Here is a 12392-nt window from a genome sequence, read left to right as displayed (position 1 = left end):
CAGACAGCTTGATGCTTTAGCAGGTTATAGCATTAAAGGTCAGCATAATTAAGTTATAAGAACCAAGTTTGTTTCCCCAATACAGAAATGATTCAATGAATTCCTGACCTCAAGTACTTTGTTGTTCCCATAGAAATAAAATTATTCCCAGATCACCCTTTCTTAGCAACTGTTCAGAATAATTTTTTTTGTCCGTTCATGGGATGTGGATGTCACTGGCTAGGCCAGCATTTCTTGCCCATCCCTAATTGTCCTTGAGAAGGTGGTGGTGTGCTTCTTGAACCACTGCAGGAGCACCCACGGTGCTGTTAGGAAGGGAGTTCCAGGATTTTGACCCATCAACAGTGACTGCATGGTGACAGCTAGAAGCAAGCTGTCCACCCACTCAGTTGCAGTGTATGACTCAGGATGATTTATCTAGCAGCTGCTTTCCAAGCATAATCACATTCCAAAGCTTCCTGTCACACAGATTACTAGTTTGAAGGAGATGTAATCTCAGTTGATTCATCTACGTCACGGATGCCAAACATTCCGACCAAGTCAGGGAATCTTCGACTTACTCAAGTTAATGAATTATAAGCCATAACAACAGTGGCTAAGGAGAAATCAGCAATCTTGAGTTCACTAGTTGAAGGCATGAAGGAATCAGGGATGGAAGAGTCAAGGAGAATATGAGGTCCACCAAAAAGAAATCTTTTGTCATCAAGTTTTATTTGTTTAATCTTAAAAAAAACTTTGTAGATTACAAAGGCCAGATTTCTCAGTAGTGTATAACATTTACCTTATGTTCATACATGTAGACATGTCCAAAGCCTCCTGTTCCAAGACGCTCCTTTAGATCCCAGGGCCCACATGTCTGAACCTGTTTAAAAGGTGGTTTCTCCATTCCTGATAGAAACTTTATCACTGTAATTGCAAAAATATGCAATATTATTACAGGTTAAAAAGAATGTTGGAAAGCTTAACTGCAAACAGAAATACTGGAAAACATGGACGATTAGTCAGCATTTGAAAAAGAATGAACAGGTACAGTTTCTACTGTGTCCCTTCATTAGGTCTCCCTTTTTTAATACAGTGTGGATCAAAGACAAAATTGCCAGTGTGAGAATGGGAGTATAACTTTAACAGCTGAGTCAAAGGAAGTTAGGGTTATGATTTACGTGCAAAATAAAGATATTCAGCAAAGCTGTCACCCACATACATTGCTCATATCCCCAACATAAAGGATATTCTATTCTAAGCAACAAAATAGAGGTTGCTTATGTAATTCACTCATGTGAAAGAAACATTTGGGCTACTGAGTAACAGTGTGGGAATAAACATGGGTTCTGATGAAGTGTTCTCCCTGGAAAGGTTAACTCATGTTTTTCTATCAATACAATCTAATGACTAATTTTCAACATTTTCTGCTATAACGATTTTGAAATAAAAACAATCTCTTTTGATTACATAATCGCGGTGGATACACCCAATCCTGACCATATATAGAATAAAACAGCTCCCACTTATGTATGAATTTTCAGACACACATCGAAAAATGAAATGGATATACAAATTGTTGCTGTCAGCTTCAGATTTATGAACACTTAAATGTGTGCTTCAGTTATACCCAACATTGCAAATCCTTTAATGACATTATAGTTTAATAGTCACGCCCTAGAATCTTCTGTTAATTTCATAATGTATCAATTATCATCTTTAATAATACTCCAAATTTCAAATGCGTACCAAGTTTCTAAGCCACTGTTTACAGTAATGAGATCCATAGAACATATTAAGCATCAAGCATTCTCATCCAATTGATGACTTTTTATTGTACATAAATTTTGGGAAAGATGTTAAACTGAGGCCTTTGCTCAAACATACATGAAGATTGCATGACACTGAACAGAAAGCAGAGAATTTGCCTGTTATCCGGCCAATATTCCTCCCTCCATCAACACTATCAACAACAGAGCTTGAGACACCTTCGGTGTGCAAATCAGCTTCCACATGTGCCAAAGTAAACCACTGCAAATGAAGTGTCTTGAGATGCCCTGAAGATTAAATATTTTGGTGGGGTCTGCTGAAATAAAAGAAAATTAGCAATCCAAAGAAGATCAATAAAGCCTCTGTATATAATACCAGCTGCAGGATTACATGGCGATTGCAAGAATGCACCAACAGAATGGAACAGAACGGCTGCACTTCAGCACAGTATGAACATGATAAATAGTGCAATGGAATGGGAGTAATGTTCTAAACCCGTTAAGAAATCTGATCTACTTTTACTGCTAAGTGAGGTAGTCTTCTCTCAGTTCAAAGTTGCTTAATTTATCTCATCCGTTAACTCAAACTTAACCCATGAAGCGAACATTTCCGGTGCTGTTTTATTAAAATTGTTTAATTTGTGCTACTGGATACAATTATTTTGAAGCAAGAGTAGAACGTTGAACTAAGTAGATTGTCGAGGCAAAATAATGGGAGACACTTGGATCCATGCTAGAGAGAAATAACAGCTATGGTGCTGGATGCATCATCGTATATTACTGTGGAATACTGAAGCAGGCTTATGAGGACTGTGTGCATGTGTATGTGTGTGTGCGTGTGCGTGTAGTTTAATTAAACTGCAGACAGTCAGACTGCAAGGTTTGAATCATCAAAGGGAGTTAGGTGTAAAACAGGCATTTGAAATGGAGATGGATAAACTAGCATGAAGTCTCAGCAGATACAGTGTGAAAGGAATTTGCATTTTCAGATAAGGTGAGAGGTTGTTTGATTTTTCAAAGGGACATGATGACATGTTTACAACTGGCAAGATAAATAAGGCAAAGTTATTAAGTTTATTTTTCCCGAAAGTGCTAGCCATATTGACAACAGGAAAGATTTTTATATTCTGGGAAAAGTAACTTCCAAAGAAAGGTTGAAGCAATGGGATTTATAGAAATATATTTAAAGTAAGATGGAAAGCTGTGTGGGGAGTAGCTGTATGAGATCTTGAAAGGTGTACTGTGTGAAACAGACTTGTGGAAAAGGCCTCTAGCCACCCCGAAGAAATTTGCTGTTCCAGTAACCAAGGTAGTATTAAAAGCCAAGATAAAAGCAAAAAACTGCGGATGCTGGAATTCCAAAACAAAAATAAAAATACCTGGAAAAACTCAGCAGGTCTGGCAGCATCTGCGGAGAGGAACACAGTTAACGTTTCGAGCCCGTATGACTCTTCACCAGAACGAAGGAAAAACAGAAAAGAGGTGGAAACCCTAACCCTTCTATTTTTACTTAGTTCTGTTGAAGAGTCATACAGACTCGAAACGTTAACGGTGTTCCTCTCCGCAGATGCTGCCGACCTGCTGAGTTTTTCCAGGTATTTTCATTTTTGTTTAGTATTAAAAGCCTTTGGAGATCCATTATCAAGTGAGAGGGAGAAAGAAGCTGTGAAATACCCCCCCTTACAGCAACAGTGAGTGCTTGTGGTAATATTGCTGGATGTTTTATAGATTGAGAATCTATTTGGACTGTTGCCTAGAAGGGGTGTGCAGTTGGAGTCTAGTTAATTAGAAATCTTGTGAGAACTGTTGTAAAACTAAATGTAACTGTATAACTGTAGTCTTGTGTGATTAAGTTTTCTTTTCTTTTGTTAGTAAATGTTTTAATTTAAACTTTAAAATCTCTGAAGATGGTAGTGGATTCATTACTTCTGACTTCAGTGCACAAACCTTATCATAATAAATATAAATTGCAAACTCATTGTGATTTGGTCAGCCTGGCAAAAACCACCTGCTATGCCATAACTAGTTCCATTTGAAATTCATTTAGTAAGACAGATAAGATTACCAAGATTGCCCTTTGATGGGTGTTGAGTTTCATATTGCTGCCAGAATGTTTGCAGTCTATTCTATAAATACTGCTCTCAGGTCAGTAACTGTACATCATGAGGGACAGCCAGCAAACCTCTATTGGACTGCCATCTCCACACTTCACTGAGCTCAACAACAAAGGAATTCTGCATGAGCAAACCTGCAGCTTGAGTCTCCAGACAGCTTATTTTTGAAGTTACCAAAGCCTTAGTGGGAATGTTGCTCCTCTCCAACACTAAAAAAATTCCAAACCAAGTTTAAAAACGCCCTATGAGAACAATAGAGCATTTTTAATATGTGCTTCATAGAGGATAAGAGGTATAAATCACCAGGGATCTGATAACAGTAGATGACTCAATAGTTGCATTGGTATTTTTAAAATAGTGATTCAAAATAACACTTTCCTTATTTCATATCAAATATGGAAATGGTAAATATTTAGTAGAAAGCTTCGAAGTGTGAGACTACCTATGAAAATCTCTCAGCTCTTGGCTTTAGATTACCAAACTGATTTTAATGTTACACAACTACTTCCATGCCAAGGTGTACTCAAAACTGTTTGATAATACTGCAAGAGCAATACAACAACTCCATGAAGCCACATCTATGTGGTTATTAATTTATTGCCACCTATTATATAATTATCAAATTTAACAGCTACTGTCAGAATTGTCAGAAAACAAAATTTACTAATTCACTTCTATCCAGCAGAATCAAAGTTCAATATCAGAACCAAAGTCTGACAGGTACAGCAGATATATTGATGGACAGCCTTATTTATTACAGCAGTCAGAAAATTAGGGAGTAAAATTTACAGGAGCTGAGAGACAAGGAAGGAAGTGTAAGGAAATCAGTAAAGTGTAAGGACATGAGGTCTGATAACAATGCTTGACAATCACATTAATATTTTTAAATTAGTGATTCAAAATAACCACTTCCTCATTTCACACTAAAAATGCTAAGCAAATAGATCAGTCCTGCATCACAGGAGTGTAACTCTGATTTACAGATAATGGTACTACACTTAAGTGCAACCCAGGCCATATTGCAATAATTTTTCAAAAGTATGAAATAACTCCATTTTCCAATTTTTGAGTAGTTTATCATAGTTATTGACCTACTGTGAGAAAGATGGTTTCTATTAAAGGCACACTTTAGCCACTTGAAAGAAGATTTGCTCTCACTCCAATTTTTTTTCCTCCTGAAGCTGTTGGGAAGATTTCAGAAAAGCGAAAGGGAAAAGAAAACATCTCTCTCCATTTCAAGGTATCAGGCACCAATTCCTACCATGTTTTTCATCATACCATCTCCAGCATAGCCATCTTGAGGGCAGTGTTGATGGAAGGTAGTAGTGACAGCAATCAACACTGAAGGAGAGGAAAGGTGAAGAGAGAGAGAGAGAGATCAAGTAGAAATATGAATACTAAAGAAAAACTTTAAATCACTCCATCCCTTTCTTGTTCTATTATAGAATGACATGAGTGTACATTATGTGGAACATAACTAAATGGTTAATTATCACAGGATGAGGTTTTTGCCAGGTACAAATTCCAAAATCAGAGTTACACTCCTGTGTTGCAGGACTGATCTATTTGTTTAGCATTTTTAGTGTGAAATGAGGAAGTGGTTATTTTGAATCACTAATTTAAAAATATTAATGTGACTGTTCCAAATTCCAAATAAAATTAGAAAATTTATTTTCACCGCACAATATTGTTCATCATTTCTTACACGACTCATCGATCTATGACTCAAATAATATTGTGATATAGTATTGATAACGTAACATAATGATTAGATTAATTTCAATTTCCAACCATGGAAGAGCAACCAAAAGTTTAAATCCAATCCAAGTGTATCAAGTACACACTACTTTATTTTACGACAACATAAAATATATCATTTTCAAAAGGGAATATGCCACTGGCGCCTTTAGGGTATAAAATAGCCACAAATCAGCCATGGATGACAATTTACAAGCGATGCATCCACATGCCTTGCAGCAAAGTTTGAATTCCTTTACTTTACATAAAGATCAATTGTTCCTTTGATCAGAAAAATACAAAATGGCATGTCTCTTAAATAGCAGTATTATGCTGTTGAAAAGAACTGGTTTGTTTCACATTTCACATTTAAAGGTGATGTGCAAGCGCTCATATCTCCCGCCATACAACAGAAATATTCGCCTAAAACTTTGTAGCAATTGCTTCCCATTGGACATATATTAAGCATTTTTGAGTTTGCTTTGAATCTTCACTTCAGAGTTAAAAGATTTAAACCAGGAGCATGTTGAAATACTCAACACATTTGGATGCATTCAGCTGCAACAACACTTGGGTACAGCAAGTTTATACAATTCGCACTCCTGTCACTGGAGTTGATCCACCCCTCCACCACTAGTGCAGCATTGTTGCAATATTTGCAATTCAAAGGGTGCACTGCAAAAACCTACCAAGGTTAGGCTCAACCGCATATCTCCCTCCAAGACGCCTAAACATCACGAAGAACAATGTTATGGAAAGAAAATGGCAGATGGATCTGAGATGAAAAACAATCCAAGAAGAAACTGCAAGTCTAAGTAGTTCTGACACATCCCATAGATATGGATTTTCATGTGAAACTATGAAAATGAATGGTCACAGAGCTCACCAAGTTGAACAACCTTCAGAAATCCATTGAGATATGAAGAACTGTAGAAAGATACTGATCTTTGCCCCATGAACTTGTTTTAAGAAAATAAATTTCTTAATTATAGACCATGAGGTAAATACTGACATCTGAATCCGTTGACCATTCCTCAATTATTCCTGGTGTTCGTTCTTCTGTTAAAGTTACCAATTCCTGTCATCTGTTAGAGCTGCCAAAAGGGTCTCTATCTTCATTTCTTCTGTTTGTGGTTCTTTCATATTGACGCTTGAACTCCATATCCAAATGGTCTTGAAATGCCGTGAGCATTGAATCCTCCATCTTTTATGTTACAGCTGATGGCCCCATTTTGCCATGCAAGTGGCTGGAAATTAAAGCTTTCCCAGGAATATTTTTTTAAAGCTTCAGACATCTGATTCAAAAGCGCATCCTTTTATGAGAATCTAACTCCAGTTAAGACCAGTAGACTATCCATGTTCTATATTTAAGCACAATCCAACAATTTGAAAGCAAGCACTGAATTAAGAATCTCCAAATAGAATTTCTGCAATCTTATGTATAATCTGTTAAATTCCATTATATATTTTTCTTTGGAATAACCATCCATCTTTCTAAATTTATCAAAGTCTGACCATGCCTCGTATGCATTTAATAGATTGTCCTTCTTATAAATTTTTCCATACATTTTAAGAGGTTATCCTTCAGTGTCCAATTGATGAGCCTCTAGCTCCGAAAATATGTTGCACCTGATCCTGCTTCTGGTGGGAAGTGCCAAGGCCATACCTTGCTTTTTCTTACCCACTTCATTCTTCCATTGGTCATAAGCCTCACAGAACGGTGGAAACTCATACCCTGATAACTTACACTTGATTTCAATCATTCTTCTCCAAAGTAACTCCAATTATAACCTTTTGTCTGAAAATAAATCTTAGTTTCCAATAGGCCACAACCTTTGCTGCCAATGTTAATAGGATCCAAGTCGGTTGATGAAGCCAAAAAGAAGCAGAGCTTTACCTTATTGAGAGAGTTTATTGACTTCTTCAGTCTCACAGCTCTCCTCCCACACACCCAGTGTCCCAGCTATCCATATGTGCTCAAAGACAATACCCATCAGCTGTTTCACTTAACCTTAACAATGTAATTGACAAGACATTAATAAAGCAGACTGGCAACACCAGACAATGGAGGGGTTGGGAGCAGTGGTGAAGATGAAAAGGTGGGCATCATCAGTGTGCATGCCAGTTGACCTCATTTTCAGGTAAGGTTGTCAAGGGCATCAACAAATAGATGCAAAAGAGGAGAGGGCCATGGGGAGATCTTTAAGGGACTCTGGTGAAAGGGAAGAAAGAGAAGCCATTTCTGGATACGTATGGTTATAATTCGATAACTAAACATGGACTGAATCCAAATGAGAGTAGTCCCACTGAGCAGTACAATGGAGAGAGACATTAGAGGAGGATGGTGTGCTGACCATTTCTCTGATTAGGGCCAATTTTAGTGGTATGGCAGGTTCATACCACTGGTTCAAAAATTCAAGCAGATGGGCATGGACTTAGAAGGCTACAAGGACTGGCAATTGTTTGCAGGCACGGTATAGTCAAGCAACCACATGACACCATGTACAGTTTACAGAAATAACCATCATACATTGATAGTTTTCAGTTGGTGTAAATAATCTCCTCAACCTGCAGGGATTTGAAACTTTCTTTGCTTTCTCGAAAAAGCAAACATGGCGACTAAATCCTGAAAGATTTATATCATAAAAGTTTAAAAAGCAACAACTCTTATTTTTCTATTATGATCTGCTCACTTTCACAACAGCAGTTTTTTCTTGGTTTACATTTTGAAACAAAATAACATTTTTTACTATAAACATTTTACCCAGAGGAAAAGTTGGCAATAATTCCAGTTTTTTTCCTCCCAGTTAAATCTGATTTTTTGGATTCCCTTAATGTCTATTGTGCACATTAGTCACATGGATGGCCATGTGGATAGCCATGCTATCTTCATTTAGTTGCTTAAAAGTAATAACTGGAGACAGCATTAAAGTTAAACTTGGTGTTTTTGAGGTAATTTTTGTGTTTACAAAAATGTAAATTAAAGACTGTATAAGTTGCAGACACTAATTGTGCAATAAATGTTTGTTTATGAAATGTGTTGATTAAAGTCAGTATAAGTTGCAGACACGCCAACCATGCACCAGGAACTTGCTGATGCTGGGACAATCAATGGATCGCAGAAGGGAGGAATGTTGCCTGACAATGTTAAAGAGGTCACTGACTGGTTGGATGAGGTGGTTGACAGGTCAGAACAACCCTCTTTCACCCAAATCTCATCCCCAGTCCGACTATAGATACCACTCCCTTCCCCACCGACAGAGAGAGCGAGAGCGAGGCAGGGAGAAGGCGCACCCAAGCGAGGGAGGGAGAGGGCGCGCCCAAGAGAGGGAGAGAGAGAGGGAGGGAGTGGGTGTGGCCACTGCCCAAGAGAGGGTGGGAGGGAGGGGGCGCGGCCGCGCCCATGAGAGGGTAGGAGGGGGCGCGGCCGCCCCCAAGTGAGGGTGGGAGGGAGGGGGCGGGGCCGCGCCCGAGGAGGGAGGGAGGGGGCGGGGCCGCGCCCGAGAGAGGGTGGGAGGGAGGGGGCGGGGCCGCGCCCGAGAGAGGGTGGGAGGGGGCGGGGCCGCGCCCGAGAGAGGGTGGGAGGGAGGGGGCGGGGCCGCGCCCGAGAGAGGGTTGGGGGGGGCGGGGCCGCGCCCGAGAGAGGGTGGGAGGGGGGGGGCGGGGCCGCGCCCGAGAGAGGGTGGGAGGGAGGGGGCGGGGCCGCGCCCGAGAGAGGGTGGGAGGGAGGGGGCGGGGCCGCGCCCGAGAGAGGGTGGGAGGGAGGGGGCGGGGCCGCACCCGAGAGAGGGTGGGAGGGAGGGGGCGGGGCCGCGCCCGAGAGAGGGTGGGAGGGAGGGGGCGGGGCCGCGCCCGAGAGAGAGAGGGAGAGAGGGGGCGGGGCCGCGCCCGAGAGAGAGAGGGAGGGAGGGGGCGGGGCCGCGGCCGAGGAGGGAGGGAGGGGGCGGGGCCGCGCCCGAGAGAGGGTGGGAAGGAGGGGGCGGGGCCGCGCCCGAGAGAGAGAGAGAGGGAGGGAGGGGGCGGGGCCGCGCCCGAGAGAGGGAGGGGGCGGGGCCGCGCCCGAGAGAGGGAGGGAGCACACATGAGAGAAAGTGTGTGTGTACATGTGTCTGCATTCATGCGAGCGTACACGTCTGGCTAACCCGTCTCAGGTTTTTCACTCACTCCCACCTCGACACACCAACACATACTTACACCCGCTCACACGGTGGCTGCGGGTGATTAAGTGAGCACCCTGAGATTGGGAGTGAGCCAGACACACACTTGCCCTCTCACGCCCTAATGGTTAGCTTCATTAATTGTGCACTTTTTTAAATTAGAAATTTATTGCTTTGACATTGTTTTATTTTTGCTTAGCAAATTGTTTCTTTTCTTCACACCTCAACTTTTTTGTGAAATTCAAATTTAATGTAGAGCCAACCTCATCTTTCTGAAATTTGCTCATCAGCCCCTTCGTAAGAAGAAAATGGAAATGTGGCCACCCCACGTGAAAATATTGAAGAACTCGGTCTAAGGCATCCTGATTCTACAGATGCCTCTAAACTCCCAAAATTCAAGGCAGACCCCTGCCATTGCTCCCAGAAGACCATTCCCAGTTCTCCCTGATTTAAGATTGCCGTCAAAGTGCTGGCGGACTGTAAGGTTCCGTCCCCACACTGACAGACCCCTTGCCAATGCATCCATATCCAGGACAGTCCCCAATGCTGATGTAATTCCTTACTCCTTGTTATAATAGCTCTGTTCACATTTACTGTCCACCTCACTTGCAATGTTAAACTCAAATTTCCAGCAGAAACAACTGGGTCCCAAAATTAATTTGCTTTGAGGTAGGCAAACACTAATTTCTAACTGCAAACAAAAGACAATTAACCTTTACAATGCAAAAACAAGAATTTGGAATTAACTTCTACTAAATCAGTGTTTAAGATTCTTACATATAACAAAAGCTCTTCTTTTTCTAAATTCCACAATTTGATTCCTGTTCCTTCCTTATTGGTATTCTCCTGTTTAAAGTGGGCACATGGTGAGGAAGCACATGGCTATAGGATCAGCTTATTACAAATTTTTGCTGACAACTTCCTCCACACCCAGGCAGGGAAATGTAGGGCACCTAGATTTAAGATACTGCTGATTAAAATCAACTGCCCACAAACCCAAGAGAAAGGGCAACAAACCGAAAATTCTAAGAACTGTTTTTTTTGCTGGACGAGTGCAACGCAGCATTCTGAAAAAGTGCACAATTAACCAATATGGTATTACATGGCCTTCATTGCATTAAAATTCCCAAAACTGGTCACAGATATTGAAATTATAGACAAATTTCTTGCATTACAAAACATCACAAAAATATACAACCACTCAATATCTTAAAAGTGCCAACTCTTAAGAATTTGCTTTCTAAGCAATCAAAGGGGATACATTAAAAAACACATTAACAATATCATTGTGCAACACTTAGAAATATCACAAGATGCTTTGTTGCAAAGATGAAATACAAATTGTTCTGAAATGGGAAAAAATCAATATCTAAGATATCAGGGTGCCACAAAGCACTCTAAAGCCAATGAGGAACTTTTCATAAAAATATAGTCACCATTTTAATGTATGAAGCACAGTAGCCAATTTGCACACAAGGTGCCACAAACAGCAATGTGATAATGGCTGGATAATCTGATTTTCACTAGTCAGGAGACTGAAAACAGCGCAAGAGAAGAGGCAGTCGGGAGATTGAAAACAGTGTGAGAAAACAAATAGAAAACAAACAGCAAAGAAACAATTTGATTGGTTTGAGAAGAAGCTAGCTGTTTGGTGAGTATCTACTCAGTGGTTAAGGTTTATTCTGTTCCTACGGTTTAAAATAGTATAGATACTGTACTTTTGTATTTTGTTGGCCAGTAAGTATTTAGTGTTAGGGACAGTGTGATAATAGCCAGCTTCGGGCACAGGGGTTAAGGTAGATCTATAAATAAAATAGAACTAAAACTTTAAAATTAAAATAAAATAAACACCTAAAACACATACCTGTGTAGTTAAGATATGTGTACCTTTTAGTTGTCAGTGGGACTAGCATTTAATAAGCACAGTAAATTGTAAGATAAGTAGGAATTACTCTAAGTTAATTAAGAAAGTAATTAAATTAAATCAACTGAATAACATAAGTAACAATGACAGGACAAGTGTTACATTGTATCTGTGGAATGTGGGTCCTTTTGGACACCAAGGCAATCCGGAACACGTCTGCAGAAAGCATAAGCAGCTAGAGGAATTCCAGATCAGGATTATTGATCTGGAAGCCATACTGCAGACAATGCACAACGAAAGGGAGAGTGAGAAACACCTGGACACTTTGTTCCAGAAGACAGTCACACCTCTTGGAAAATGGTCGTCTGTTTTGGTCAGCAGTGAGGGACAGGGGGATGTGACTGAATGAGGCAGGCAAAGGGACTGAGCAGACAGTAGTGGAGGAGCCTCAGACTTTGCAATTGTCAAACAGGTTTGAAGTGCTTACAAACTGTGTGGATGAAAGCAAGGTCTACATGGTGGATGAGCAGGCTGGCCATGGCACCATGGTACAGGAAGCCGTACAAGCAGGGTGAGCAAACAGGAATGTAGTGGTAGTACGGAACAGTATAGTGAGGGGGAATTGACACTGTTCTCTGCAGCAAAGAGCAAGAGTGTTGCCTGCCTGGTGCCAGGGTTCGTGACATCTGCTAGGGCTGGAGAGGAACTTGCAGTGTGAAGGGTAGGATCCAGTCGTCACTGTCCATGTAGGTACCAACAACATTGGACAAGG

The 12392-nt window shown here is 40.8% G+C and overlaps 1 protein-coding gene across 1 annotated transcript in view; it reads right to left on the bottom strand.

Moving 5' to 3' along the window:
* chuk (component of inhibitor of nuclear factor kappa B kinase complex) overlaps positions 1 to 12392 on the bottom strand; it is an 80902-nt gene that overhangs the window by 59965 nt on the left and 8545 nt on the right. Inside the window, exon 2 of the mRNA XM_078530797.1 lies at positions 782 to 906. Coding sequence (XP_078386923.1) covers positions 782 to 886 — 105 coding nt within the window. The 5' untranslated portion in view covers positions 887 to 906. The remainder of the gene's footprint in view (positions 1 to 781; positions 907 to 12392) is intronic.

The sequence above is a fragment of the Cetorhinus maximus genome, chromosome 27 (genome assembly GCF_964194155.1).
Source record: "Cetorhinus maximus chromosome 27, sCetMax3.hap1.1, whole genome shotgun sequence".
Lineage (NCBI taxonomy): Eukaryota > Metazoa > Chordata > Chondrichthyes > Lamniformes > Cetorhinidae > Cetorhinus > Cetorhinus maximus.
This window is presented reverse-complemented; position numbering and strand designations above follow the sequence as displayed.